Source organism: Hemiscyllium ocellatum, chromosome X, assembly GCF_020745735.1.
Source record: "Hemiscyllium ocellatum isolate sHemOce1 chromosome X, sHemOce1.pat.X.cur, whole genome shotgun sequence".
Lineage (NCBI taxonomy): Eukaryota > Metazoa > Chordata > Chondrichthyes > Orectolobiformes > Hemiscylliidae > Hemiscyllium > Hemiscyllium ocellatum.
In genome coordinates this window covers 23,532,534-23,557,546 of record NC_083453.1, presented here as the reverse complement: position 1 = coordinate 23,557,546, position 25,013 = coordinate 23,532,534, and the positions used below count along the sequence as shown (strand labels likewise).

The 25,013-nt window shown below is 44.0% G+C and overlaps 1 protein-coding gene and 1 non-coding gene across 2 annotated transcripts in view; one reads left to right on the top strand and one right to left on the bottom strand.

Moving 5' to 3' along the window:
- Positions 1-9,657: 9,657 nt before the first annotated feature.
- trnas-cga (transfer RNA serine (anticodon CGA)) lies at positions 9,658-9,739 on the bottom strand. Its single transcript has one exon. It is a non-coding gene; the product is annotated as a tRNA-Ser (tRNA).
- Positions 9,740-10,182: 443 nt separating this feature from the next.
- The window catches only part of timeless (timeless circadian clock), a 54,084-nt gene continuing 39,253 nt past the window's right edge, over positions 10,183-25,013 (top strand). The window contains exons 1-4 of the mRNA XM_060820881.1: positions 10,183-10,253; positions 17,036-17,176; positions 21,173-21,326; positions 24,171-24,285. Of these exons, the coding sequence (XP_060676864.1) occupies positions 17,080-17,176; positions 21,173-21,326; positions 24,171-24,285 (366 nt within the window). The 5' untranslated portion in view covers positions 10,183-10,253; positions 17,036-17,079. The remainder of the gene's footprint in view (positions 10,254-17,035; positions 17,177-21,172; positions 21,327-24,170; positions 24,286-25,013) is intronic.

Here is a 25,013-nt window from a genome sequence, read left to right as displayed (position 1 = left end):
TGGTGGAGGCTGGTACTACACTTTTTAAAAAGGCAATGGGATGGGTATGTGAATAAAGTGTTTAGAGGGCTATGGGCCAAATGCTGGCAAATTAGGACTAGGCCATATTGGGATATCTAGTTGACGTGGACAAAATGGACCAAAGGGTCTGTTTCTGTGCTGTATGACTCTATCTCCTACAACACCCTACGCTCCTCTCTATCTCTAACTTCCTTCAGCCCCTACATCTATCCCTATCTGTAACCTCCTCAAGCCCTTATACCCCTCCTGATCTCCAGTCCCTATGTCCCTCGTTTTCTCTGTCACCTCCTCCAGCCATTTAAAACCACCCCAAGATCTGTGTTCTTCAGCATCCACAACTTTAATGTCCACTACGTAGGCAGCTGAAGGAGTAGCCACCACAGAGTCAGATGTACAGTATGAAAACAGACCCCTCGGTTTCCCATCCATGCCAACCAACTATCCTAAATAGATCTAACCCCATTTGCCAGCATTTGACCCATAATCCTCTAAACCCTTCCCATTCATATCGCCATCCAGATGCCTTTTAAACGTTGTAATTGTACCAGCCTCCACCACTTCTGACAGTTCATTCCATACACGTACCAGGGCCTTGGGCTTTGGAATTCCTTATCCAAATTTCCATCTCTCTATTCCTTTTTTACCTTCCTTTCCTTTCCCTTCTACTTCCTTCACTAAGCTTTGGGTCACTTGTCCCTAATATTGACTTTGGTGGCTTGGGTTAAATTTTGTATCATCATGTCCTTGCCCAGATCTTTATTGTTACACAGATTTGCTAGAAAATGTCAGTACGTGCAGATGTTTGGCCAGGACTAGATTGAATTTGATTGTGATTTTCTTTTCAGGTGACGTATCTTCAGTAGATTCGATGATTTGGAGGTGCCAGTGTTGGACTGGGGTGTACAAAGTTTAAAAACCACACAACGCCAGATTATAGTCCAACAGGTTTATTTGGAAGCACTAGCTTTCAGAGCGCTGCTCCTTCAGGTGGTTGTGGAGTGTCAGATTGGTGGTGCCAGAATTTATAGTTTATAGTGTGATGTAACTGAAATTATATATTGAAAAAGACCTGGATTGTTTAAGTCTTTCCTCTTTTAGAATGACCATGTTGGTTTCAGTTCTTATGTAAATCCCAGAACCTTTTTAAAAGTTACATTCTCAAGTGAACTTTAACAATAGGTGCCATGTTATCTCAGATAATGTATTGAAGGTGTGAGGTGCCCTGTGTGAGGCTGTCTGTGCCCCAATGTTCAGACTGATTCTATTTCTAAAAAAGGGTTTTACAGAATCTTACATGGGTTCATGCAGATTTTGAGCAAAATAAAATGTAATTCTGCAAGTACAAGTTCACCCCACAAACTTATGTGAGAGTGTGGGTGAGTGTAAAGGGTATAAGTGTGAGCATATGCAAGAGAGCTTGTGTATGAGTCCGTAGGATGTGTGTGGTGTAGTGGGGTCACCTGTAGTGTGACATGAACCCAAGATGGTGGTTGAGGCCGTCCCTTATCGGCCACATTGCGTTGTTGCCTGTCCCGAAGGCAACTTTGGATAGTCACCTGAAAGTCCGAGGTTGAATGTCCTGGACCGCTGAAGTGTTCTTGGAGTGGGAGGGAACACTCCTGTCTGTTGACTGTTGTGCGGTGTCCATTTCATCCCTTGCTGTAGCCTCTGCTCGGTCTCACCAATGTCTCATTCTTGGACACGTGCATATCTATCAAGGATGGGCACCTCAGCACATCACTCTACCGCAAACCCACGGATAACCTCACGATGCTACACTTCTTCAGTTCCACCTGAAACACGTTAAAACAGCCATCCCCTGCACGTACCCAGGATCTATTCAGATGAGGAGGAACATGATGGGCATTTGGAAGTACTCAAGGATGCTCTCATAAGAACAGCCCAAGATGCTCAATTCATCGACCACCAGTTCTGTCGTGCCAAGGTGAGAAACTGTACTGACCTCCTCAGGAGACAGACGAGCTGCAACTGACAGGGTACCCTTCCCAGGAGCTGAAAAACTATACCACATTCTTCGCAGCCTGCAACACATCATCATCAATGAGTATGAGCACCTCGCTAAGACCTTCCCCACATCTCTGTTTCGTGCCTTTAAACAACCAGCAAACCTCAAACAGATCATTGTTCACAGCAAACTGCCGGGCTTTCAGGACAATACCATAAAACCCTGTCACAGCAGACACTGCAAGAAATGTCAGAGCGTTGACATGGATCCCACCGTTACACGTGAGGCACCACCCACCATGGACGCAGCATATACTCATGTGACTTAGCCAGTGTTGTCTATCTCATACACTGCAGGCAAGGATGCCCTGAGGCATGGTATGTTGGTGAGACCAAATGGAGGCTATGGCAACAAATGAATGGACAGCGCACAACAATCAACAGACAGGAGTGTTCCCTCCCAGTTGGGGAACACTTCAGCAGTCCGGGACATTTGACCTCAGACCTTCGGGTGACCATACTCCAAGGTGGACTTCGGGATAGGCAATGATGCAAAGTGGCTGATAACCAAATTTGGTACCCATGGGGATGGCCACAACTGGGATCTTGGGTTCAGGTGACACAACAGCTGACCCCACTGCAACACACACACACACACACCTGTTTGTGGGATGAATTTGTACTTGCAGAATTACATCTTATTTTGCTCTAAAACTGCATGAATCCATGTAAGATTTCTATTTCTATTTTTTTTTTAGAAATGGAATCAGTCTGAAACTGAGGCACAGACAGCCTCACACAGGGCACCTCACACCTTCAATGCATTATTTGAGCTGACATGGCACCTATTATTAAAATTCACTTGAGAGTGTAACTTTTAAAAAACAAGTTCTGGGATTTATGGATGAAAGAGCTGAAACCAACATGGTCTTTCTAAAAGACGAGAGACTTAACAAACACTCCAGGTCTTTTTCAATAAATAATTTCAGTTGCATCACACTGTAAACTTTTGCTATAAATTCTGTGTCTTACGATCTCATACTCCACAACCACCTGATGAAGGAGCAGCGCTCCTAAAGCGAGTGCTTCCAAATAAACCTGTTGGACTATAACCTGGTGCTGTGTGATTTTTAGTTTCAGTAGATTCATACATGAAGAATGGACTCTAAAGGTAAAGTGCTGCCATTCTTGGTGGAAGTTTGCTCCTCCTCCTTCCTGTAGGACACTTTGTGAAACGAGTTTTGAGAAGATTTGCAGCTCAGGTTGAGGTTTTGGATGTAGGTTTGCTCGCTGAGCTGGAAGGTTCATTTCTAGACGTTTCGTTACCCCACTAGGTAACATCTTCAGTGGGCCTCAGGTGAAGCAATGCTGAAAATTCCTGCTTTCTATTTGTATGTTTGGGTTTCTTTGTGAAACCTAACACTTTGGTGAAGTGCTTGGTTGCCAGAACTGACTATGTGACTTGGTGTCCAGTTTGTTTGATCATGCCTGGTGAGTCATTGTTACCATTTTAACAATGCTGTATAAATCCAAGTTATTGTTGTTAGGGTGAAAAATGCAATGTCATGTGTAACAATAGGGCAGGATAGAAGCAGGTTGATGCTAATTTTGAGGACCATAAGACATCAGATACTGAGGGTCATAGAATGTAAGAAAAAGAAGTAGGAGTAGGCCAAACAGCACTTAAATCTGCTTTACTAATCAGTAAGATCCCAACTAACTACCTGTCTCAACTCCTTTTCGTGTCAGCTTCCCATATCGTTAGATGGCCTGAGAAATTTGACTCCCCCAGCTTGAGTATAGAATTTTACAGAATCCCTGCAGTGTGGAAACAGGCCCTTCAGCTCAAGAAGTCCACACCAACCCTCCGAAGAGTATCCCACACAAACCCATTCCTCTACATTTACCCCTGACTAATGCACCCAAGCTACACTATGGGCGATGTAACAAGGCCAATTCACCTACCCTGCACATCTTTTGGACTGTGGGAGGAAACCCATGGAGACACGGGGAGAATGTGCAAACTCCACACAGACAGACAGTCACCTGAAGCCGGAATCAGACCTGGGTGTCTGGCACTGTGAGGCAGCAGTGCTAACCACTGTGCTGCCCCATAACCTACCCAACAGTTGAGCATCTGCAATGCTCTGCAGTGTTGATTCACAGCCTTTTGAAAGAAGAAACGTCTTCTCGTCCCAGATTAAACAATTAATATCATAGTGTGAGAGTGTGGCCCATTTCCCCAACTAACAGAAACAACTACTTTGTGTCAACTCTCTTCAGATTCCCCATGTTTCAGAGCTATTGCCTTTCATTTTTCTAAACTCTAGACAGTATAGATCCAATTTACTCAGCCTCTTATCGGAAAATCCTGTCATCTCATTGTGCTTGGCAATGAAGATAAGGCTGAGGTGTTGCACTAAGCAAACTGCTCCTGTGTAGAGAACGTGTGGACAAGACTGATTGGCCTCTGTGTGTGCTGTGACTATTCTAAGATATTCCAGATGTGGTCTCCCCAAAGCCTAAACTATCGGAGCGAGGTGACTTTACTCTTGTATTTGCCTGCTAATTTTTTGTATTCCTTTGTACATGCACACGTATCTCTGAACATTAACATTTAAAGTCTCATTAGTATTCAGAATAGAAGATTTTCAAAAAAATAAACAAAATTACACTCACACCTACATTAACCTCTATCTAGCCACCCCACCCATTGCCCAATTACTTAACCTGTCCATAATGATTGTGTCTTCACAGCTTGCCTCCTGACCTAGCTTTATGCCATAACAGAACTTAGTTGTATTACCGTCTGTCTCATTGTCTAAGCTATTAATGTAAATTGTAAATAGCTGAGGCTGCATCACTGATGTTACACTTAGAGTCACACAGTCATAGAGATGTACAGCAATGGAAACAGACCCTTCGGTCTAACTCATCCATGCTGACCAGATATCCCAACGTAATCTTCTCCAATTTGCCAGCAGCAGCCTATATCCCTCCAAACCCTTCCTATTCATGTATCCATCCAGATGCCTCTTAAATGTTGCAATTGTACCAGCCTCCACCACTCCCTCTGGCAGCTTATTCCATACATGTACCACCCTCTGTGTGAAAAACTTGCCCCTTAGGTCTCTTCTATATCTTTCCCTCCTCACCTTTAAACATATGCCCTCTAGTGCTTCATCCACCCCAGGGAAAAGACTTTGTCTATTTGCCCTATCCATGCCCCTCATGATTTTATAAACCTCTATAAGGTCACCCCTCAGCCTCCGACGCTCCAGGGAAAACAGCCCCAGCCTATTCAACCTCTCCCTATAGCTCAAATCCTCCAACCCTGGCAACATCCTTGTAAATTTTTTCTGAACCCTTTCAAGTTTCACAACATATTTCTGATAGGAAGGAGACCAGAATTGCACGCAATATTCCAACAGTGGCCTAACCAATGTCCTGTACAGCTGCAACATGACTTCCCAACTCCTGTACTCAATACTCTGACCAATAAAGGAAAGCATACCAAATGCCTCCTTCACTATCCTATTTACCTGTGACTCTACTTTCAAGGAGTTATGAACCTGCACTCCAAGGTCACTTTGTTCAGCAATACTCCTAAAGACCTTACCATTAAGTGTATAGGTCCTGCTATGATTTGCTTTCCCAAAACGCAGAATTAAACTCTATCTGCCACTCCTCAGCCCACTGGCCCATTTGATCAAGATCCTGTTGTAATCTGAGGTAACCTTCTTCGCTGTCCACTACACCTCCAATTTTGGTGTTATCTGCAAACTTACTAACTATACCTCCTATGTTCACATCCAATTCATTTATATAAATGACAAAGTAGAGGACCCAGCACCGATCCTTGTGGCATTCCACTGGTCACAGACCTCCAGTCTGAAAAACAACCCTCCACCACCAGTACCCTCTGACTTCTACTTTGGAGCCAGTTCTATATCCAACTGGCTAGTTTTCCCTGTATTCCATGACATCTAACCTTGCTCACCAGTCTCCCATGGGGAACCTTATCAAACACCTTACTGAAGTCCAATTAGATCACGTCTACTGCTCTGCCTTCATCAATTCTCTTACTCCTTCAAAAAACTCAATCAAATTTGTGAGACATGATTTCCCATGCACAAAGACATGTTGACTATCCCTAATCAGTCCTTGCCTTTCCAAATACATGTACATCCTGTCTCTCAGGATTCCCTCCAACAACTTGCCCACCACCGACGTCAGGTGTGTATGTAGTTCCCTGGCTTATCCTTACCACCCTTCTTAAACAGTGGCACCACATTAGCAAACCTCCAGTCTTCCGGCACCTCACCTGTGACTATTGATGATACAAATATCTCAGTAAGAGGCTCAGCAATCGCTTCCCACCTGATCAGGTCCTGGGGACTTCTCCACTTTTATGCGTTTCAATAGACAATAGGTGCAGGAGTAGGCCATTCACCACCATTCAATATGATCATGGCTGATCATCCTTAATCAGTATCCTGTTCCTGCCTTATCTCCTTGATTCCACTATCCTTGAGAGCTCTATCCAACTCTTTCTTAAATGAATCCAGAGACCAGGCCTCCGCTGCCCTCTGGGGCAGAGCATTCCACACAGCCACCACTCTCTGGGTGAAGAAGTTTCTCCTCATCTCTGTCCTAAATGGCCTACCCCGTATTTTTAAGCTGTGTCCTCTGGTTCGGGACTCACCCATCAGCGGAAACATGTTTCCTGCCTCCAGAGTGTCCAATCCTTTAGTAATCTTATGTCTCAATCAGGTTCCCCCCTCAGTCTTCTAAACTCAAGAGTATACAAGCCCAGTCGCTCCAGTCTTTCAGTGTAAGGTAGTCCCGCCATTCCAGGAATTGACCTTGTGAACTTACGCTGCACTCCCTCAATAGCCAGAATGTCTTTCCTCAAATTTGGAGACCAGAACTGCACACAGTACTCCAGGTGTGGTCTCACCAGGGCCCTGTACAGCTGGAGAAGAACATTTTTTCTTCTATACTCAATCTCTCTTGTTATGAAGGCCAGCATGCTATTAGCCTTCTTCACTACCTGCTGTATCTGCATGCTTACGTTCATTGACTGGTGTACAAGAACACCCAGATCTCTCTGTACTGCCCCTTTACCTCAATTGATTCCATTTAAGTAGTAATCTGCTTTCCTGTTCTTGCCACCAAAGTGGATAACCATACATTTATCCACATTAAACTGCATCTGCCATGCATCTGACCACTCACTTAACCTGTCCAGGTCACCCTGTAATCTCCTAACATCCTCCTCACATTTCACCCTGCCACCCAGCTTAGTATCATCAGCAAAGTTGCTAATGTTTTTGTTAATACCATCTTCTACATCATTAACATATATTATAAAAAGCTGTGGTCCCAGCATGATCCCTGCGGTACCTCACTGGTCACTGCCTGCCATTTTGAAATGGAGCCGTTTATCACTACTCTTTGTTTCCTGTCAGCCAACCAATTTTCAATCCAAGTCAGTACTTTGCCCCCAATATCATGCACCCTAATTTTGCTGACTAACCTCCTATGTGGGACGTTATCAAAAGCTTTCTGCAAGTCCAGGTACACTACATCCACTGGATCTCCCTCGTCCATCTTCAGAGTTACATCCTCAAAAAATTCCAGAAGATTAGTCAAGCATGATTTCCCCTTCATAAATCCATGCTGACTCTGACCTATCCTGTTACTACTATCCAGATGTGTTGTAATTTCTTGCTTTATAATAGACTCCAGCAACTTTCCCACCACTGAGGTCAGACTAACTGCTCTATAATTTCCTGTTTTCTCTCTCTCACCTTTCTTAAAAAGTGGTACAACATTAGCCACCCTCCAATCTACAGGAACCGACCCCGAATCTATCGAACTCTGGAAAATAATCACCAACGCATCCACGATTTCTCGAGCCAAAATAGTTTGCATCTCCTTTACAACACACATTCCTGCTCTGCTTTATATTATCTGCAAGCTTGGAAATATTACATTTGGTTGCTTAGTCCATACTTTTCAAATTTGATATTATTTTTCTAATCAACCCGTTCGGCAATGTTATTACACACTTCTGGAGCAGGTGGAACTTAAACCTGGGCTTCCCCAGCCCAGTTTCAAGACATCCGGCACTTCCTTCTCTGTAATAGGGACATTTTTCAAGATGTCACCATCTAATTCCCTACATTCTAGGTCTTCCATGTCCTTTTCCACACTTGCAGAATTCCACCAATTCTACTGACCACTGCCAACTTGAAAGTGCCTGTTTGATCCCATTTTCTGCTTCCTGTCTGTTAACCATTCCTCTATTCATGCATATATATTAACTCAATCTCCACGAGCCCTTATCTTGCATGTTATTCAAGTATGCTCTATTTGCCGGCTCTCTGTTATCTACCCTAGAACATGCAACTTCAAAAAACTAATAAATTTTCAAATATGACTTCTCTTTCACAAAACCCTGTTGATCCAACTGGTCATTTTACAATTTTCCAAATGTGTTAAGACTTCCTCAGTAATAGATTCCAACACTTTACTAATGACTAACTTCAGGATAATTGGCCAGTTACTTTCTTTTTCTCTCTCTCTCCTTTCTCAAAGAACAGTTATATTTGCCAACTTCTGATCTGCTGGAAACATTTCTAGAAATTAGTTTGGAAAATCTTAACTATACATCAATTTTCTCTACAGTCACCTCATTCAGATCCTAGGATGTCCACTGAGACCACTGATTTTTTTTTAGATTTCAAATGAAGGGCAGGAGAAATTTACTTGGGCATACATTTGTGAGATAAATTAATTTCCAGTCATAAAAGGAAAAAACTGCAAGTGCTGGAAGTCTGAATTTTTTAAAAAATTCTGAAGAGACTCCACGTTTGGCAGCATCTGGGGAGAGATGTTTTGAATCTGGTATGACTGTTTGAATTGTTCTGAAGAAGTCTTGTTGCATTAATTTCCCAGGTTAGTGACTGAGGCAGAAAGAATGTCAATACTTCAGATTGGGCCTGATAGGTGTATGAAGGAAAAAAAGGTTGAGATATATAGACATGTTTTCTCATTGTGTTTGGTTCATGTGCTGGGTTAATGTTGATCCAAACTGGTGGAATCAAATGGAACTCTTGTGCATTTCTGCATGAAATATGGAAAAATATAAAGCAATGTTAGGTACAGTGATTGTTTTACTCGTCGTGGCAATTAGTTCCATGAATGTTTTTCATACTTAGAATGTGATGTCACCCTCCCCCAAAGTGCAGCAACTGTTTTCCTCTTGAGTACCTGGAATATGATGTAAACAAGACGATTTGAACACAACATAATAATCAAGGAAATGGATGTTAATCTTTCATGTAAGAAATACTGAAGCATTTTAATCTAAAGGTTGTTGTCTAATGGGTCATCAAAAGATTATTTAATTCATCGTGAGCAGAATATGATTTTTAATACAATAGGTAATAAGCTTTTCAGAAGTGATCTTTCATGGTTTTGGTTGACCTGTTGAGAGGACTTTATGAAATATTAACACTAAAGCAAGATGTGCAGTTTGTACCTTAGTATGCCAGTAGGTAGGGACTGCTATGTGAGAAGTGAACGTTTCGAGGAGCAAAACATGAACGTTAAATTATGCTGGATTGTATTTTAACCGCCTCCCTCCCTAAAAAGAAACTACACCGTCACGAACAGGATTCGAACCTGTGCGGGGAGACCCCATTGGATTTCGAGTCCAACGCCTTAACCACTCGGCCACCGTGACTCATAGTGTCGTTGTTGAAAGGGGTTTAAATAGAAGATTGGAATAAACTCGCAGTTATTTGAATGAGACAGCGTTATTCTATTGTTTTAACATGCTTCGTTCTAAAATTGCGTATTGTAAAACGTTCTCACGCGATCATCTATTCGGGGAAATCCGGAATATCTGACGTAAAGTTAATTTAGCGTTGCAGTTCTCCGCCTGGACTGTTTTAAATCCGCCTCGAGAGGGGTGGCCTGAATCAAGACACACGTCCATTGCATTAGCATGCAGCCCACTCTAAAATTTACTAAGGAACGGGCAATATTTAATCTTATAAATAGAAATGATACATACTTGTGTGCTCACAGGATCCATATTCTGCTCTTTATTTATTTATCGGGTCTTCCCACCCCTGTCTCCTCCCAGTTTGGCGGTTCCGGGGTTGGCGGGAATTCTTGGAGCGCGGGTTATTCAGATTTTAGGAGGAAAATCGAGTTGAAACATTTCAGTCGGAAATTAGCTTGCAACACCTCAGGTGAGCTTGTTTCTTTTACCCTCCCTTCAAATCGTTCTCCCCAAATTAAATCCCTTCAACTAAAAACAGAATGATTTTGCCACATGAGGGGGTCATTCTGCTTGATCCTGCCTGTACCGGTAAATTCAGGATTGTGAGTTGTCACTTTTGGGTTGCAAACTGATTCAAAAATATTCCTTTTTGGATCCGAAATTCTTTTAGCCAGTTTGATCATTTGTTCTTCAGCTATCTCCCCCCGCCTTTCCTGCCTTCCCATTTTTTCCATTTGAACCAATACCTCATTTTACTGGATTTTGTATATTTTAAATGTTTGTGTAATTTGAAAACATCTGGAATATGATTCTCAATAATATATTGACATCTTTAAATGGTGGAACGCTCAGCCTGTCTGTGGAAATCAGCTGACATTTCTTTCTAATACTTCAGATGATGAAGGGCTGAGGGTTTGGGGAAGATGTCATTTGTGTTGAAAAACGCTTCTACATTTTAAGTAAAGCTTCCAAGCACCACTGCGCCATATTTATGTTTTTCGACGTTACCTACTCTCTTTCATGTATAGTTGAAGATTTAGACTGGCTTTCTTCACATTTTGGATTAGACTCAGCAACCGTTTACCAGACCCACAAAAATATAGGTCTCTACAGTCATAGAGATGTACAGCATGGAAACAGACCCTTCGGTCCAACCTGTCCATGCCGACCAGATATCCCAACCCAGTCTAGTCCCACCTGCCAGCACCCGGCCCATATCCCTCCAAACCCTTCCTATTCATATACCCATCCAAATGCCTTTTAAATGCTGTAATTGTACCAGCCTCCACCACTTCCTCTGGCAGCTCATTCCATACATGTACCACCCTCTGTGTGAGGAGGTTCTCCCTTAGGTCTCTTTTATATCTTTCCCCTCTCACCCTAAACCTACGCTCTCTAGTTCTGGATTCCCTGAGCCCAGGGAAAAGACTTTGTCTGTTTATCCTATCCATGCCCCTCATAATTTTATAAACTTCTATAAGGTCACCCCTCAGCCTCTGACGTTCCAGGGAAAACAGCCCCAGCCTGTTCAGCCTCTCCCTGTAGCTCAAATCCTCCAACCCTGGCAACATCCTTGTAAATCGTTTCTGAACCCTTTCACGTTTCACAACATCTTTCCGATAGGAAGGAGACCAGGATTGCACGCAATATTCCAATAGTGGCTTAACCATTGTCCTGTACAGCCACAACATGACCTCCCAACTCCTGTACTCCATACTCTGACCAAGAAAGGAAAGCATACCAAACGCCGCCTTCACTATCCTATCTACCTGCGACTCCACTTTCAAGGAGCTATGAACCTGCAATCCAAGGTCTCTTTGTTCAGCAACACTCCCTAGGACCTTACCATTACGTGTAGAAGTCCTGCTAAGATTTGCTTTCCCAAATTGCAGCACCTCGCATTTATCTGAATTAAACTCCATCTGCCACTTCTCAGCCTATTGGGTCATCTGATCAAGATCCTGTTGTAATCTGAGGTAACCTTCGCTGTCCACTACAGCTCCAATTGTGGTGTCTTCTGCAAACTTACTAACTGTACCTCATATACTCGCATCCAAATCATTTATGTAAATGACAAAAAGTAGGGGACCCAGCACCAATCCTTGTCACTCCACTGGTCACAGGCCTCCAGTCTGAAAAACAACCCTCCACCACCACCCTCTGTCTTCTACCTTTGAGCCAGTTCTGTATTCCTAATGGCTTGTTCTCCCTGTATTCCATAAGATCAAACCTTGCTAATCAGTCTCCCATGGGGAACCTTGTCGAACGCCTTATAGATCACATCTACCGTTTTGCCCTCATCAATCCTCTTTGTTACTTCTTCAAAAAACTCACTCCAGTTTGTGAGACATGATTTCCCACGCACAAAACCATGTTGACTACCCCTAATCAGTCCTTGCCTTTCCAAATACATGTACATCCTGTCCCTCAGGATTCCTTCCAACAACTTGCCCAGCACCGATGTCAGGCTCACCAGTGTATAGTTCCCTGGCTTGTCTTTACCGGTGGCTTCTTAAATGCTGGCTCCACGTTTGTCAACCTTCAGTCTTCTGGCACCTCACCTGTGACTATCAATGATACAAATATCTCAGCAAGAGGCCCAGCAATCACTTCTCTAGCTTCCCACAGAGTTCTCGGGTACACCTGATCAGGTGCTGGGGATTTATCCACCTTTACCTAATGCCATTGTTTCCCTTGTTTTGTGTAGGAAGTATTGTCGCTGATGTCAGTAACACATGTTGTTAGTATCACTTTTCCATTTTAAATCTTGTGCACTTCTCAATTTTACTTAGATTAGATTACTTACAGAATGGAAACAGGCCCTTTGGGCCAACAAGTCCACACTGGCCCTCCGAAGAGTAACCCACCCAGACTCATTCCTCGACCCTATTACTGTGCACTTAGCCCTGACTAATGCACCTAATCCACATATCCCTGAACACTATGGGTAATTTAGCATAGCCAATTCACCTAATCTGCACATTTTTGGACTGTGGGAATTTAGGGCGGCACGGTGGCACAGTGGTTAGCACTGCTGCCTCACAGCGCCAGAGACCCGGGTTCAGTTCCTGACTCAGGCGACTGACTGTGTGGGGTTTGCACGTTCTCCCCGTGTCTGCGTGGGTTTCCTCCCACAGTCCAAAGATGTGCGGGTCAGGTGAATTGGTCATGCTAAATTGCCCCTAGTGTTAGGTAAGGGGTAAATGTAGGGGTATGGGTGGGTGGCGGGTGGGTGGCGGGTCGGTGTGGACTTGTTGGGCCGAAGGGCCTGTTTCCACACTGTAAGTAATCTAATCTTTAAAAAAAAACCGGAGCACCCGGAGGAAACCCATACAGACACTGGGAGAATGTGCAAACTCCACACAGACAGTTGCCTGAGGCAGGAATTGAACTGTGAGGCGGCAGTGCTGACCACTAGTACAGTTTGCAAGGAGTGTTGAGAATAATAGAGAGAGGGAGGATATTCTGTTAAATTAGCTCAGAAGTTAACTTGAATAATTGTGTTGCCTGGTGTAGCACTATATTTTTCCAGGTTCAATTCTTCTGATGATGTCAAGGTGCTGGTGTTGCGCTGGGGTGGACCAAATCAGAAGTCACATGACACCAGGTTATAATCCAACATGCTTATTTGAAATCACAAGCTTTCTGAGCACTGCTCCTTCGTCAAGTGAAGTGGAGGGAAGTGCACAGGCATAGAACTTATAGGTAGAGAGATTATTACAAGATAATTCTAGGTAATTACCTAGAATCATCTTGCAGTGATCTCTCTGCCTATAAATTCTGTGCCTTCACCTGATAAAAGAGCAGTGCTCAGAAAGCTTGTGATTTCAAATAAACATATTGGACTATAACCTGAAGTCACAGAATCTGACAATTCTGATCTAATTTTAGAAAATTGGGGTGTTGCATTTGGCCTCGGTGCCAGGGGAAACTGGGTCTTTGGTGCAGTAACAATAAGTAAAATATCAAAGGTATTACCAATTGATCACAAGTGGTTTTATTCAGTGGAAGGAGAATGGAAGTGATTGAAATTCCAGCCATCCTTGTGACCTCCTCCTTCAGGGATGGCAAATGTATTTTTAACTACACAAGAAGAGATGAAATTTGTTTTCTTCTGAGGCTTGGGAGTTGTAGCATAGGAGCTGACTATTCATCCCATCGGATCCACACTGGCCCTCCAAAGAGGATTCCACCCTATCCCTGTGACTCTGCATTTTTTGTGCCTAATCCAGCCATCCCTGGACACTACAGGCAATTTAGCATGGCCAATCTATCTAACCTGTACATCTTTGGACTGTGGGAGTAACCCAGAGCACTCCCATGCAGACACAGGGAGAATGTGCAACCTCCACTCAGGCAGTCACCAAGGCTAGGATTGAACCTTGGTCCTTGGTGCTGTGAGGTAGTAATAGTAACCACCGAACCACCTTTTGGAGTGCCCTTCCTTAGCTAGCAGTGGAGGCAGAGTCATTGAATACTTTTTTCAAAAAGAGGTAGGTTAGATTCTTGATTATCAAGGGAGTTAAAAGGGTTGACAGGAAAGTGGAGTTAAGGACACAATCCGATCAGCCATAATCCTGTTGAATGGCAAAGCAGGCTTGAAGGGCCAAATAGCAGAAGTGGGTACTGCAGATGCTGGAAATTGGAGTCAAGATTAGAGTGGTGCTGGAAAAGCACTGCAGGTTAGAGGCATCCGAGAAGCAGGAAAATCGGTTTCGGGTAGGAAAAACAAAGGGCTTTTGCCCAAAACGCCGATTTTCCTGCTCCTCGGATGATGCCTGACCTGCTGTGCTTTTCGAGTAAAAAATGAGGTCTGCAGATGCTGGAAATCACAGCTGAAAATGTGTTGCTGGTTAAAGCACAGCAGGTTAGGCAGCATCTCAGGAATAGGGAATTCGATGTTTCGAGCATAAGCCCTTCATCAGAAATGAGAAAGAGTAGCCAAGAGTAGCTAAGATAAAAGGTAGGGAGGAGGGACTTGGGGGAGGGGCGATGGAGGTGGGATAGGTGGAAGGAGGTCAAGGTGAGGGTGATAGGCCGGAGTGGGGTGGGGGCGGAGAGGTCAGGAAGAGGATTGCAGGTTAGGAGGGCGGTGCTGAGTTGAGGGAACCGACTGAGACAAGGTGGGGGGAGGGGAAATGAGGAAACTGGAGAAATCTGAATTCATACCTTGTGGTTGGAGGGTTCCCAGGCGGAAGATGAGGCGCTCCTCCTCCAGCCGTCGTGTTGTTATGTTCTGCCGGTGGAGGAGTCCAAGGACCTGCATGTCCTCGGTGGAGTGGGAGGGAGAGTTAAAGTGTTGAGCCACGGGGTGGTTGGGTTGGTTGGTCCAGGCGGCCCAGAGGTGTTCTCTGAAGCGTTCCGCAAGTAAGCGGCCTGTCTCCCCAATGTAGAGGAGGCCACATCGGGTGCAGCGGATGCAATAGATGATGTGTGTGGAGGTACAGGTGAACTTGTGGCGGATATGGAAGGATCCCTTGGGGCCTTGGAGGGAAGTGAGTGTGGAGGTGTGGGCGCAAGTTTTACATTTCCTGCGGTTGCAGGGGAAGGTGCCGGGGGTGGAGGTTGGGTTGGTGGGGGGGTGTGGATCTGACGAGGGAGTCACGGAGGGAGTGGTCCTTGCGGAACGCTGATAGGGGAGGGGAGGGAAATATATCCTTGGTGGTGGGGTCCGTTTGGAGGTGGCGGAAATGACGGCGGATGATACGTTGTATGCGCAGGTTGGTGGGGTGGTAGGTGAGAACCAATGGGGTTTTGTCTTGGTGGCGGTTGGAGGAGCGGGGCTCAAGGGCGGAGGAGCGGGAAGTGGAGGAGATGCGGTGGAGGGCATCGTCGATCACGTCTGGGGGGAATCTGCGGTCCTTGAAGAAGGAGGCCATCTGGGCTGTGCGGTGTTGGAACTGGTCCTCCTGGGAGCAGATGCGGCGGAGACGAAGGAATTGGGAATATGGGATGGAGTTTTTGCAGGGGGCAGGGTGGGAGGAGGTGTAGTCCAGGTAGCTGTGGGAGTCAGTCGGTTTATAGTAAATGTCTGTGTTGAGTCGGTCGCCCGAGATAGAGATGGAAAGGTCTAGGAAGGGGAGGGAGGAGTCTGAGACAGTCCAGGTGAATTTCAGGTCGGGATGGAAGGTGTTAGTAAAGTTGATGAACTGTTCAACCTCCTCGTGGGAGCACGAGGCAGCGCCGATACAGTCATCGATGTAGCGGAGGAAAAGGTGGGGGGTGGTGCCAGTGTAGTTGCGGAAGATGGACTGTTCCACATATCCTACGAAGAGGCAGGCATAGCTGGGGCCCATGCGGGTGCCCATGGCAACTCCTTTAGTTTGGAGGAAGTGGGAGGATTGAAAAGAGAAGTTATTCAAGGTGAGGACCAGTTCAGTCAGTCGAAGGAGGGTGTCAGTGGAAGGGTACTGGTTGGTGCGGCGGGAAAGGAAGAAGCGGAGGGCTTTGAGTCCTTCGTGATGGGGGATGGAGGTGTACAGGGACTGGATGTCCATAGTGAAAATAAGGCGTTGGGGACCGGGGAAGCGAAAATCCTGGAGGAGGTGGAGGGCGTGGGTGGTGTCCCGAATGTAGGTGGGGAGTTCTTGGACTAAAGGGGACAGGAGCGTGTCGAGGTATTGGGAGATGAGTTCGGTGGGGCAGGAGCAGGCTGAGACAATGGGTCGGCCGGGGCAGGCACTCTAATCTTGAAGGGCCAAATGGCCTACTCCATTTTCATATGTTCATAACACCCCAAGATGTCTACCAGTCCCTCTTTTCAAGGATGCGGTATGTGACTTTTGCCAATCCTACCACTCAAGAAACTGGTGGGACCCTTGTGCCAGCCTCCTGTTCTTGCAGGACTAGTAAGAGGTTAATGGTGATAGTGTCATATTCTGTTTTGCAGAGCAGCATGATTAAGACCAGGAATTCATATTGACCATTTTGCTGTTAGCTTAAAACCAGACAGCAAATGCAAGCAGCACTCGGTAGGTCTGGTTGCATCTTAGACAGAGATGGAGTTAATGTTTTAGGTTGATGACCCTTGAAATGGACAATGGTAGCAGTGTGGGAACAGCACACTTTTTGTCTTCTTTGCACCGATGTATCCATTTGATTTCTCTCTTCCACCCTTTATAACAACACCTCATTTGCAATATACTTTTGAGCAGATGATAAAATGATTCTTCCACACTGTCCCGTTTACAGCTGGAGCAATTTCACCCTTGTTTTTTCTCTCTCTTCCCCCTTGCATTTCTTTTGTTCCAGGTTGCTTCTGTCCTATGTCTTTACTACTTTGAAGAGGGCACTGTATGGACCTGAACATGATGAACTGTGAACTACTAGCAACGTGCAGTGCTTTGGGGTACCTGGAAGGGGACAGTTATCATAAAGAGCCTGATTGCTTAGGTGAGTTGTTTCAGGCCCGCGCTTTTAGCCATGTTTTAAATTCTGAGGTTTAATTCTTTAAATTGTATGAATGTTGTATCTCAGAATTGGCAGGGTTTTCTGGCAGCCAGTATCCATCAACTTAGGGGGAAACTGTTGGCACAGTAGTATTGTCATAGAGATGTACAGCACGGAAACAGACCCTTTAGTCCAACCCGTCCATGCTGACCCAGATATCCCAACCTAATCTAGTCCCACCTACCAGCACCTGGCCCATATTCCTCTAAAACCTTCCTATTCATATACCCATCCGGATACTTTTTAAATGTTGTAATTGTACCAGCATCCACCACTTCCTCTAACAGCTCATTCCACACACACACCACCCTCTGCGTGAAAAAGTTGCCCCTTAGGTCTCTTTTATATCTTTCCCCTCTCACCCTAAACCTATGCTGTCTAGTTCCGGACATCCCCAACCCAGGGAAAGGACCTTGTCTGTGTACCATATCCATGCCCTTCATGATTTTCTCAACCTCTATAAGGTCACCCCTCAGCCTCTGACACTGCAGGGAAAACAGCCGCAGCCTATTCAACCTCTCCCTATAGCCCAAATCCTCCAACCCTGGCAACATCCTTGTAAATCTTTTCTGAACCCTTTCAGGTTTCACAACATCCTTCTGATAGGAAGGAGACCAGAATTGCAGTATTCCAAACGTGGCCTAACCAATGTCCTATACAGCTGCAACATGACCTCCCAACTTATATACTCAGTACCCTGACCAATAAAGGAAAGCATACCAAACGCCTTCTTCACTATCCTATCTACCTGGGACTCTATTTTCAAGGAGCTATGAACCTGCACTCCAAGGTCTCTTTGTTCAGCAACAGTCTCCAGGACCTTACCATTAAGTGTATAAGTCCTGCTAAGATTTGCTTTCCTAAAATGCAGCACCTCGCATTTATCTGAATTAAACTCCATCTGCCACTTCTCAGCCCATTGGCCCATCTAGTCCAGATCCTGTTGTAATCTGAGGTAACCTTCTTCGCTGTCCACTACACCTCCAATTGTGGTGTCATCTGCAAATTTACTAACTATACCTCCTATGTTCGCATCCAAACCACTTATATAATTGTCATTGGATCAGTAATCCAGAGCTCAAATCTCACCAATTTTAAAAAGACTAAAATTAAACAAAAAAACTAGTCCAATGATAACCATGAAATCATTTTTGATTGGTTCACTAATGTCCTTTAGGGAAAAATCTGCCACTCATACCTGGTCTTGTCTACATGTGACTCCAGGTTCACAGCAATGTGATTGAGTCTTAAATGCTTTCTTGAATGGTGTCTAGCAAACCACTCTGTAACCAGCTCCTGTGTAGTATGATAAAAGGAATTTATTTTTAATTGCAAAAATATTCTTTATTCATGAAAAATCTTTATAATACTGAAGTGTTTCTGTACAGACTTTGTACTTGAGAAAGCAACATTTAGAAATTTGGCATTCCCTGCAGTTGTAAAACAAAAGGTCTAAGGCGTCTTGTACTTATACAGGGCTCTATTTACATACGTTTGAGGTAATGGAAGGTCTGATAACTGAATAGACTCCCATTGTACTTTTGGAAGAAAGACCTTAGATGGTGGTCTTTCCCCACTGTGCCTTGGCGGCAGCTGCCCCAAGCTTTAGTGCATCCCTCAGCACGTGGTCCTGGACCTTGGAATGTGCCAGTCTGCAACACTCAGTCGGGGTCAATAAAAGGAATTAAATCAGGCAGACCACTTGGTATATGCCAAGGCAATGGAAGTAATGGCACACAGCCTTGTCATTCTTGCAAAGTCTCTTCTTCCTGTACAAAAAAAAAGCCGCCATTCACATTTGCTTTCTGCAAGTTAAACTTGCTTTCATCAAAACAGCGAAGTAGAAGTTTCATTTCAGCAAAATTACCTCCATTTTTGAAGAGAACGCGCTATATACAACTCTTCCATTGCTTTCTGGTCAATCAAACCATCTCTAGAAAGGAAGTCTAGACTGCCAGCTGCAGTTTTAGATTTTTGGGCTCCATCTTAAAACTCCATCTGGGGCATTGTTAAACGTGTATCTCTTGGTTGTTTTGTAGTTTAGTTTTACGAGTTGAACAATTTCTTTATCCTTTTCTATTCTGTCTCTCCATGTATGTTTGTAATTGTGTTTCTGTTGCAAATCAATCCCCAATGTCTAAAAGTATATGAAATAAGCCCTACATTGGTTTAATTTTCCTACAGTAATGTGCTCCTTACAAAAGTCATAGTTCACCAATAGAGGGAGTAGGGAAATACACCCTACTATTTAAAGAGAGGAGAAAAGTTAAATTGCAGTCTGCTTGCTGTTATGAGCGTAGGTGATAGCAATACTGGATAAGATGTGGAGATGCTGGTGTTGAACTGGGGTGGAAAGGTCAGAGGTCACACGGCACCAAGTTATAGTCCAACAGGTTTATTTGAAATCACAAGGTTTTGGAGCACTACTCCTTTGTCAGGTGAAATGTGACAGCAGTGCTCCAAAACCTTGTGATTTCAAATAAACCTGTTGGACTATAACTTGGTGCCGTGTGACCTCTGACCTTGTCCACCCCAGTTCAACACCAGCATCTCCACATCTTATCCAGTATTGCTATCACCTACGCTCATAACAGCAAGCAGACTGCAATTTAATTGCCCTCGCTCTGAAAGCTTGTGATTTCAAATAAACTGTTGGAATATAACCTGGTGTCTGGACAAGTCAGATCCCCGAGTAAAACCTGACTTGATAGGCCATAGATTTGACTTTTGTAATTTGGTTACGATGATGCTCAGTCACTGAACATATTCACAGGAGGCTGCCAATGTGCAAAATAATGTTATTCGCATTAATAGAAAATAGAACAAAGTTATATCAGACATTTCAGAAAAATCTTATAATAAACAGCAAAAAGAAAGATTCATCCCTCTTCCCAGTGTTGTCCTTTACAGGTATACAACCCCAGTGAAGTTTCACCATTATCTTCACTATTTTCTAACTCAGTTGACGTGGAAACAAACATTTCCTTTCAGTGACTTTCTGTGCATTCACCAGATATGATTCTCTTCATTTCTCCCTAAGACATACAGGCTAAGTCACAGAGTTTTCTCTGACTACCATAAAGCTGCAAAACAGCACATCTGATATGGATCGTTTCCTCTGAACTGACACTGCTTTTTGCCTCTGATCTCTTTTTGTAGGTCATAAAAGCTCAATGTTGTAGACACTTCAGTTATCTCACCAGGTAGCTGGTCTAGTCATTTAGCTTAAGTCTCATGATTTCTTTAAATGCTGTTTGATCCACTGCTTAAAAAAAGTTAGTCTTTTTTTTAAATGTCACCTTCACAGCACAGAGAATCAAAAACCCATTTACCTCTACTTTGGAATCCAAGTTCTCAAAAAATAATATGTTGTAAACCTCCACATGTAGACAGGTGGTGAGAACAGGGAGAATGATTTGTTTTGAAACTCATAATCTGTCTGTAACAATGCTACTCAAGGCCTTACAGAGCAAGAGATCTGCAGGTTGGATTCATGGTTTGTGTTCAGTGAACCAACTCCAGCTACTGTTTGCTTTGGAATATTAGAGACGTGGGAAGGAAGCCAGCGAAAGCTGCTGCTACTGATAGAGTGTTGGGGCAAAGAAAGAGGCATTTGACTCATCATGTGCTAGCATTCTGAAAGCTCGCTCCACTAGTCCTGGTCTTTCCCCATGGCCTGACCATTTTTTTTGTTTTACAGTTGAAGAATTCTGAAGGTGCACACGTGGCTGTTGGACAGGAACAGAGTCAAGTTTGGTTGTGATGGCCTCATTGTAGCATATCCAGCCAGAACCTATTCTCTGCTTGTGCATGAAAAATGGCCACTTGAGTACACGGTCAAGCAAAAGCCAATAACTTCAGGAAAAGAAGTGGAGATGATTAGAAGTGACATTTGATTTTAAAAGCAGATGCTGACTAGAATTCATTCTTGTTTTTCAGAGAGTGTCAAAGACCTAATCAGGTACTTAAGGCACGAAGATGAGACAAGAGACATTCGGCAGCAACTGGGAGCTGCACAGATTCTACAAAAAGATTTACTGCCCATTATCACCCAGTATCCTCAGGAGAAGGTGCTGTATGAAGCCGTTATCAGGTATCAATCAAATTTGAAAGCGTTTTGCTGCATGGAGCATTTTTACAGAGTGCTCATTGCATTGAAAAGGGCTGTGTTCTCTCCATTTAGGTAATATGTCAAACTACAGCAGTGAAATGTGAATCATCTCCAAATTTTAAAATGGTGGCTCACTGGTTAGCTCTGCTGCCTCACAGCACCAGGGACCAGGTTCAAATCCAGCCTTGGGCGACTGTGTGGAGTTTGCACATTCTCCCCGTGACTGCGTTGGTTTCCTCTGGGTGTTCCGGTTTTCTCCCACAGTCCACAGATGTGCAGCTTAATTGAATTGGCCATGCTAAGTTGTCCATGGTGTTCATGGATGTGTAGGTTAAACAGTGGAATGGGTCTGGGATATTCTTCAGAGGGTCAGTGTGAACCTGCTGGGCCAAATGGCCTCTTTCCATACTGTAGGGATTCTATGATTTCTACTTGCTATAGTCAAGTAAATAAGACAACTAAATATCCGTTTAGCTTCTGGATGTAAGTTTGGTCACTGAGCTGGAAGATTTGTTCTCAGATGTTTTGTCACCATACTAGGTGACATCATCAGTGAGCTGCTAGTGAAGCACTTCACCAGCGACTCACTGACGATGTTACCTAGAATGGTGATGAAACGTCTGAAAATAAACCTTCCAGCCCAGCGAGCAAACTTACATCCAGAACTTTAACCTGAGCTACAAATCATCTCAAAACTCACTATCCATTTGGCTTGTCTAAAGGGACTCTCTTTGGTTGGCTCCTTGTGATGAATATTTCAAAGTGGAGCTTGAGAAATCCAAAGAAATACAGAAAATTTCTTAAAGGAGAAGGAGACTCGAGATGAAAGGGAGGCTGCTGAGATGGGAGAGCTAATGCAGTTTCAAATCTCGCTTTGGAATAGTATGGTGTTTAGCCTGTGAACAATGCTTTAACATGGTAAGGGGAGAAGGACATGCATGGGAAGGTTGGCTTTCTAATCAAAACCAGGCAGCATTGACTGAATGTGAACTCTGTATCAATTAGCTGGCTTTCCCATGCTGATAGAGGGGATATGCTGGATGTCATTGCTATTTGAATCTTCCATTCTTGTTGCTTTCTTTCAAAGTTGGAAGATTTGTTCTTGAGACAGGGAGTGTTTGCTGATGGGATGCTGCTAGGCTGAGCAGTCATTATACTTTTTTTATTTGAGTCTATCACGAAGACTGCTCTGAAAGCTAGTTCTGGTAAGAGGCAAAAGAGCCAATGTAGAGCATGTTGAAACAACATTAGGGGCACTACACATATATCAAACTTCAATCCTTGGGTGCTTGCTCATCTTTACTAAGACAGCTGCAGAAGACTTTGAAGGCCTCGGTTAGGGCTTCCTAGGATAGGTCAGTACCCTAAGTAGAGTTGTAAGCTGAAACTTTCAGTGTACAAGCTCCGAGGCAGCAGTGATTGATGCCCTGCTTTTACGTTTCCATTCTAAACCCCCACCTCATCGACCAACCAGTCGTAATAAATTTTCAAACCGCTGACTGGGGACACCGTGGGAGGGTTCTGGATAATGGGTAATTCAAGATGGAGGATGGGAAAAATTTCTGGCTGTAAGAGCTGCTCCTTTTTTTTGAGGTATTTTAGGTGTTGGAGGTGATTTCCTCGAATTCTAGAAGCAGCACTTACTGTTGTGTATGCTGTTGCATTGTTTTGGAACTTTGGGGAAAAAAAAGTCAAAACAACAGCAGTTTAAAAGGGAGAAGAGCAGACAAAGGAAGCACATGGTGAGGACAGTGCAGGAGAGAGAGAGAGAACCTGCACAGTTACCGCCTTTGCTGGTACAATTGCAACATTTAAGAGGCATTTGGATGGGTATATGAATAGGAAGGGTTTGGAGGGATATGGGCTGGGTGCTGGCAGGTGGGACTAGATTGGGTTGGGATATCTGGTCAGCATGGACGGTTGGACTGAAGGGACTGTTTCCATGCTGTACACCTCAATGACTTGAAGATGTTTAGGAAACATTGGTCTAGGAATTCCCTCTGGTGGCCAGAGCTTGGAGCTGCAGCACCCAGAACTATCCTATTAACAGGAAAGTCCCATTAAAAATATGATGTGGCACGCATTAGATGTAGATGTGAAGATCTGGACCCGTGAGGGGTGTGAGTATGTACAAAAGATCCGTATTCCTCTGAGGAGCTGCACATATTGCTTAAAACAAAGACATTTTTCTACTTTTCTTAAAAAAAAGGTACAGGCTATGATCACAATACATTCAGACAATTACCAATCCATACACAATTTTGCTTTATTTGACAGTTACTTGGTCCAGTTATATTTCCTGGAAACCAAATTTGTTTTCCAACACTCAGGCCACCCTTATCTCACTAACCGAGTCTTTGCACCTGCATCTGAAGGTCAGTTAAGATGGCCAGTAACGTCTTATCTAGTCCGGTTATTTCTATATTGTAAAGGGAGCATTTTCTGCTAATCTCTGTTGAAGCAGACTGTAATTCGTCAATTTTGCAGCTATAGCAGAATTAAAAGCCATTTTAAGCAGCTTTTAGCAGAATTGTCAATTTGCAGCCTAGAAGCCATTTTGTCTTTTTTTTTGCATCGAGAAGCCATTTTATTGCCATGTAAGTTATTAAGAACATCTGTTAAGCGGTTGTTCCTGACAACAACTAGTTACCTCAGCCTGTATTCAGGTTTCAGATCCTCAGATGTAATTAACAATAAAAATCTCCAACACTTTTGACAGTGCTGTTTTGAGTGGAAGCTGTGGGAATATACCAATTTTAATAATTGACTTTCATTTGTAGCGCAGTGTAATGTGTGGTCTTTTCCACCCCTGTGTCTTATTTCTAGATTATTGGTAAATCTAACACAGCCAGCACTTCTGTGTTTTGGGAAGGTTCCTGACAACCCTACCTTCAGACATCACTTTATGCAAGTGGTTTCATATCTGCAGGGCTACAAAGAGGTGAGTGCGGACAAAAGATCAGTCTTCTTACATAGAAACATAGAAGTTAGGATTAGGCCATTTGGTCCTTCGAGCCTGCTCCCATTCAATATGATCATGGCTGATTGTCTAACTCAGTCCCCCGTTCCCGCTTTCTCCCCCATACCCTTTGATCCCTTTAGTCCTAAGAAGTAAATCTAGTTCCTTCTTAAAAACATTCAATGTTTTGACCTCAACAGCTTCCTGAGACAGTGAATTCCACAGGCTTAGCACCTTCTGGGTAAAGACATTTCTCCTCATCTCAGTCTTAAATGGTCTACCCCATATCCTTAGACTGTGACCCTCTCGTTCTGGACTCCCTGGTCATTGGGAACATCCTTCCTGCAGTTACCCTGCCTACTGCTTTTAGAACTTTGTAGCTTTCTGTGAGATCCTCCTCATTTTTCTAAACTCCAGTGAATATAGTCCTAATCGATTCAGTCTCTCTTCATGTGTCAATCCTGCCATCCCAGGAATCAGTCTGGTAAACTTTTGCTGCACTCCCTCCATCACCAGAACATCCTTCCTCAGATAAGGAGACCAAAACTGCACACAGTACTCCAGGGGTGGTCTCTCTAAGGCCCTATCCAATAGCAGCAAGACATCCCTGCTCCTATACTCGAATCCTGTCACTATGAAGGCCATTGCACCATTTATCTTCTTCACCGCCTGCTTCACCTACAATATCTAATTTCAACGACTGGTATATG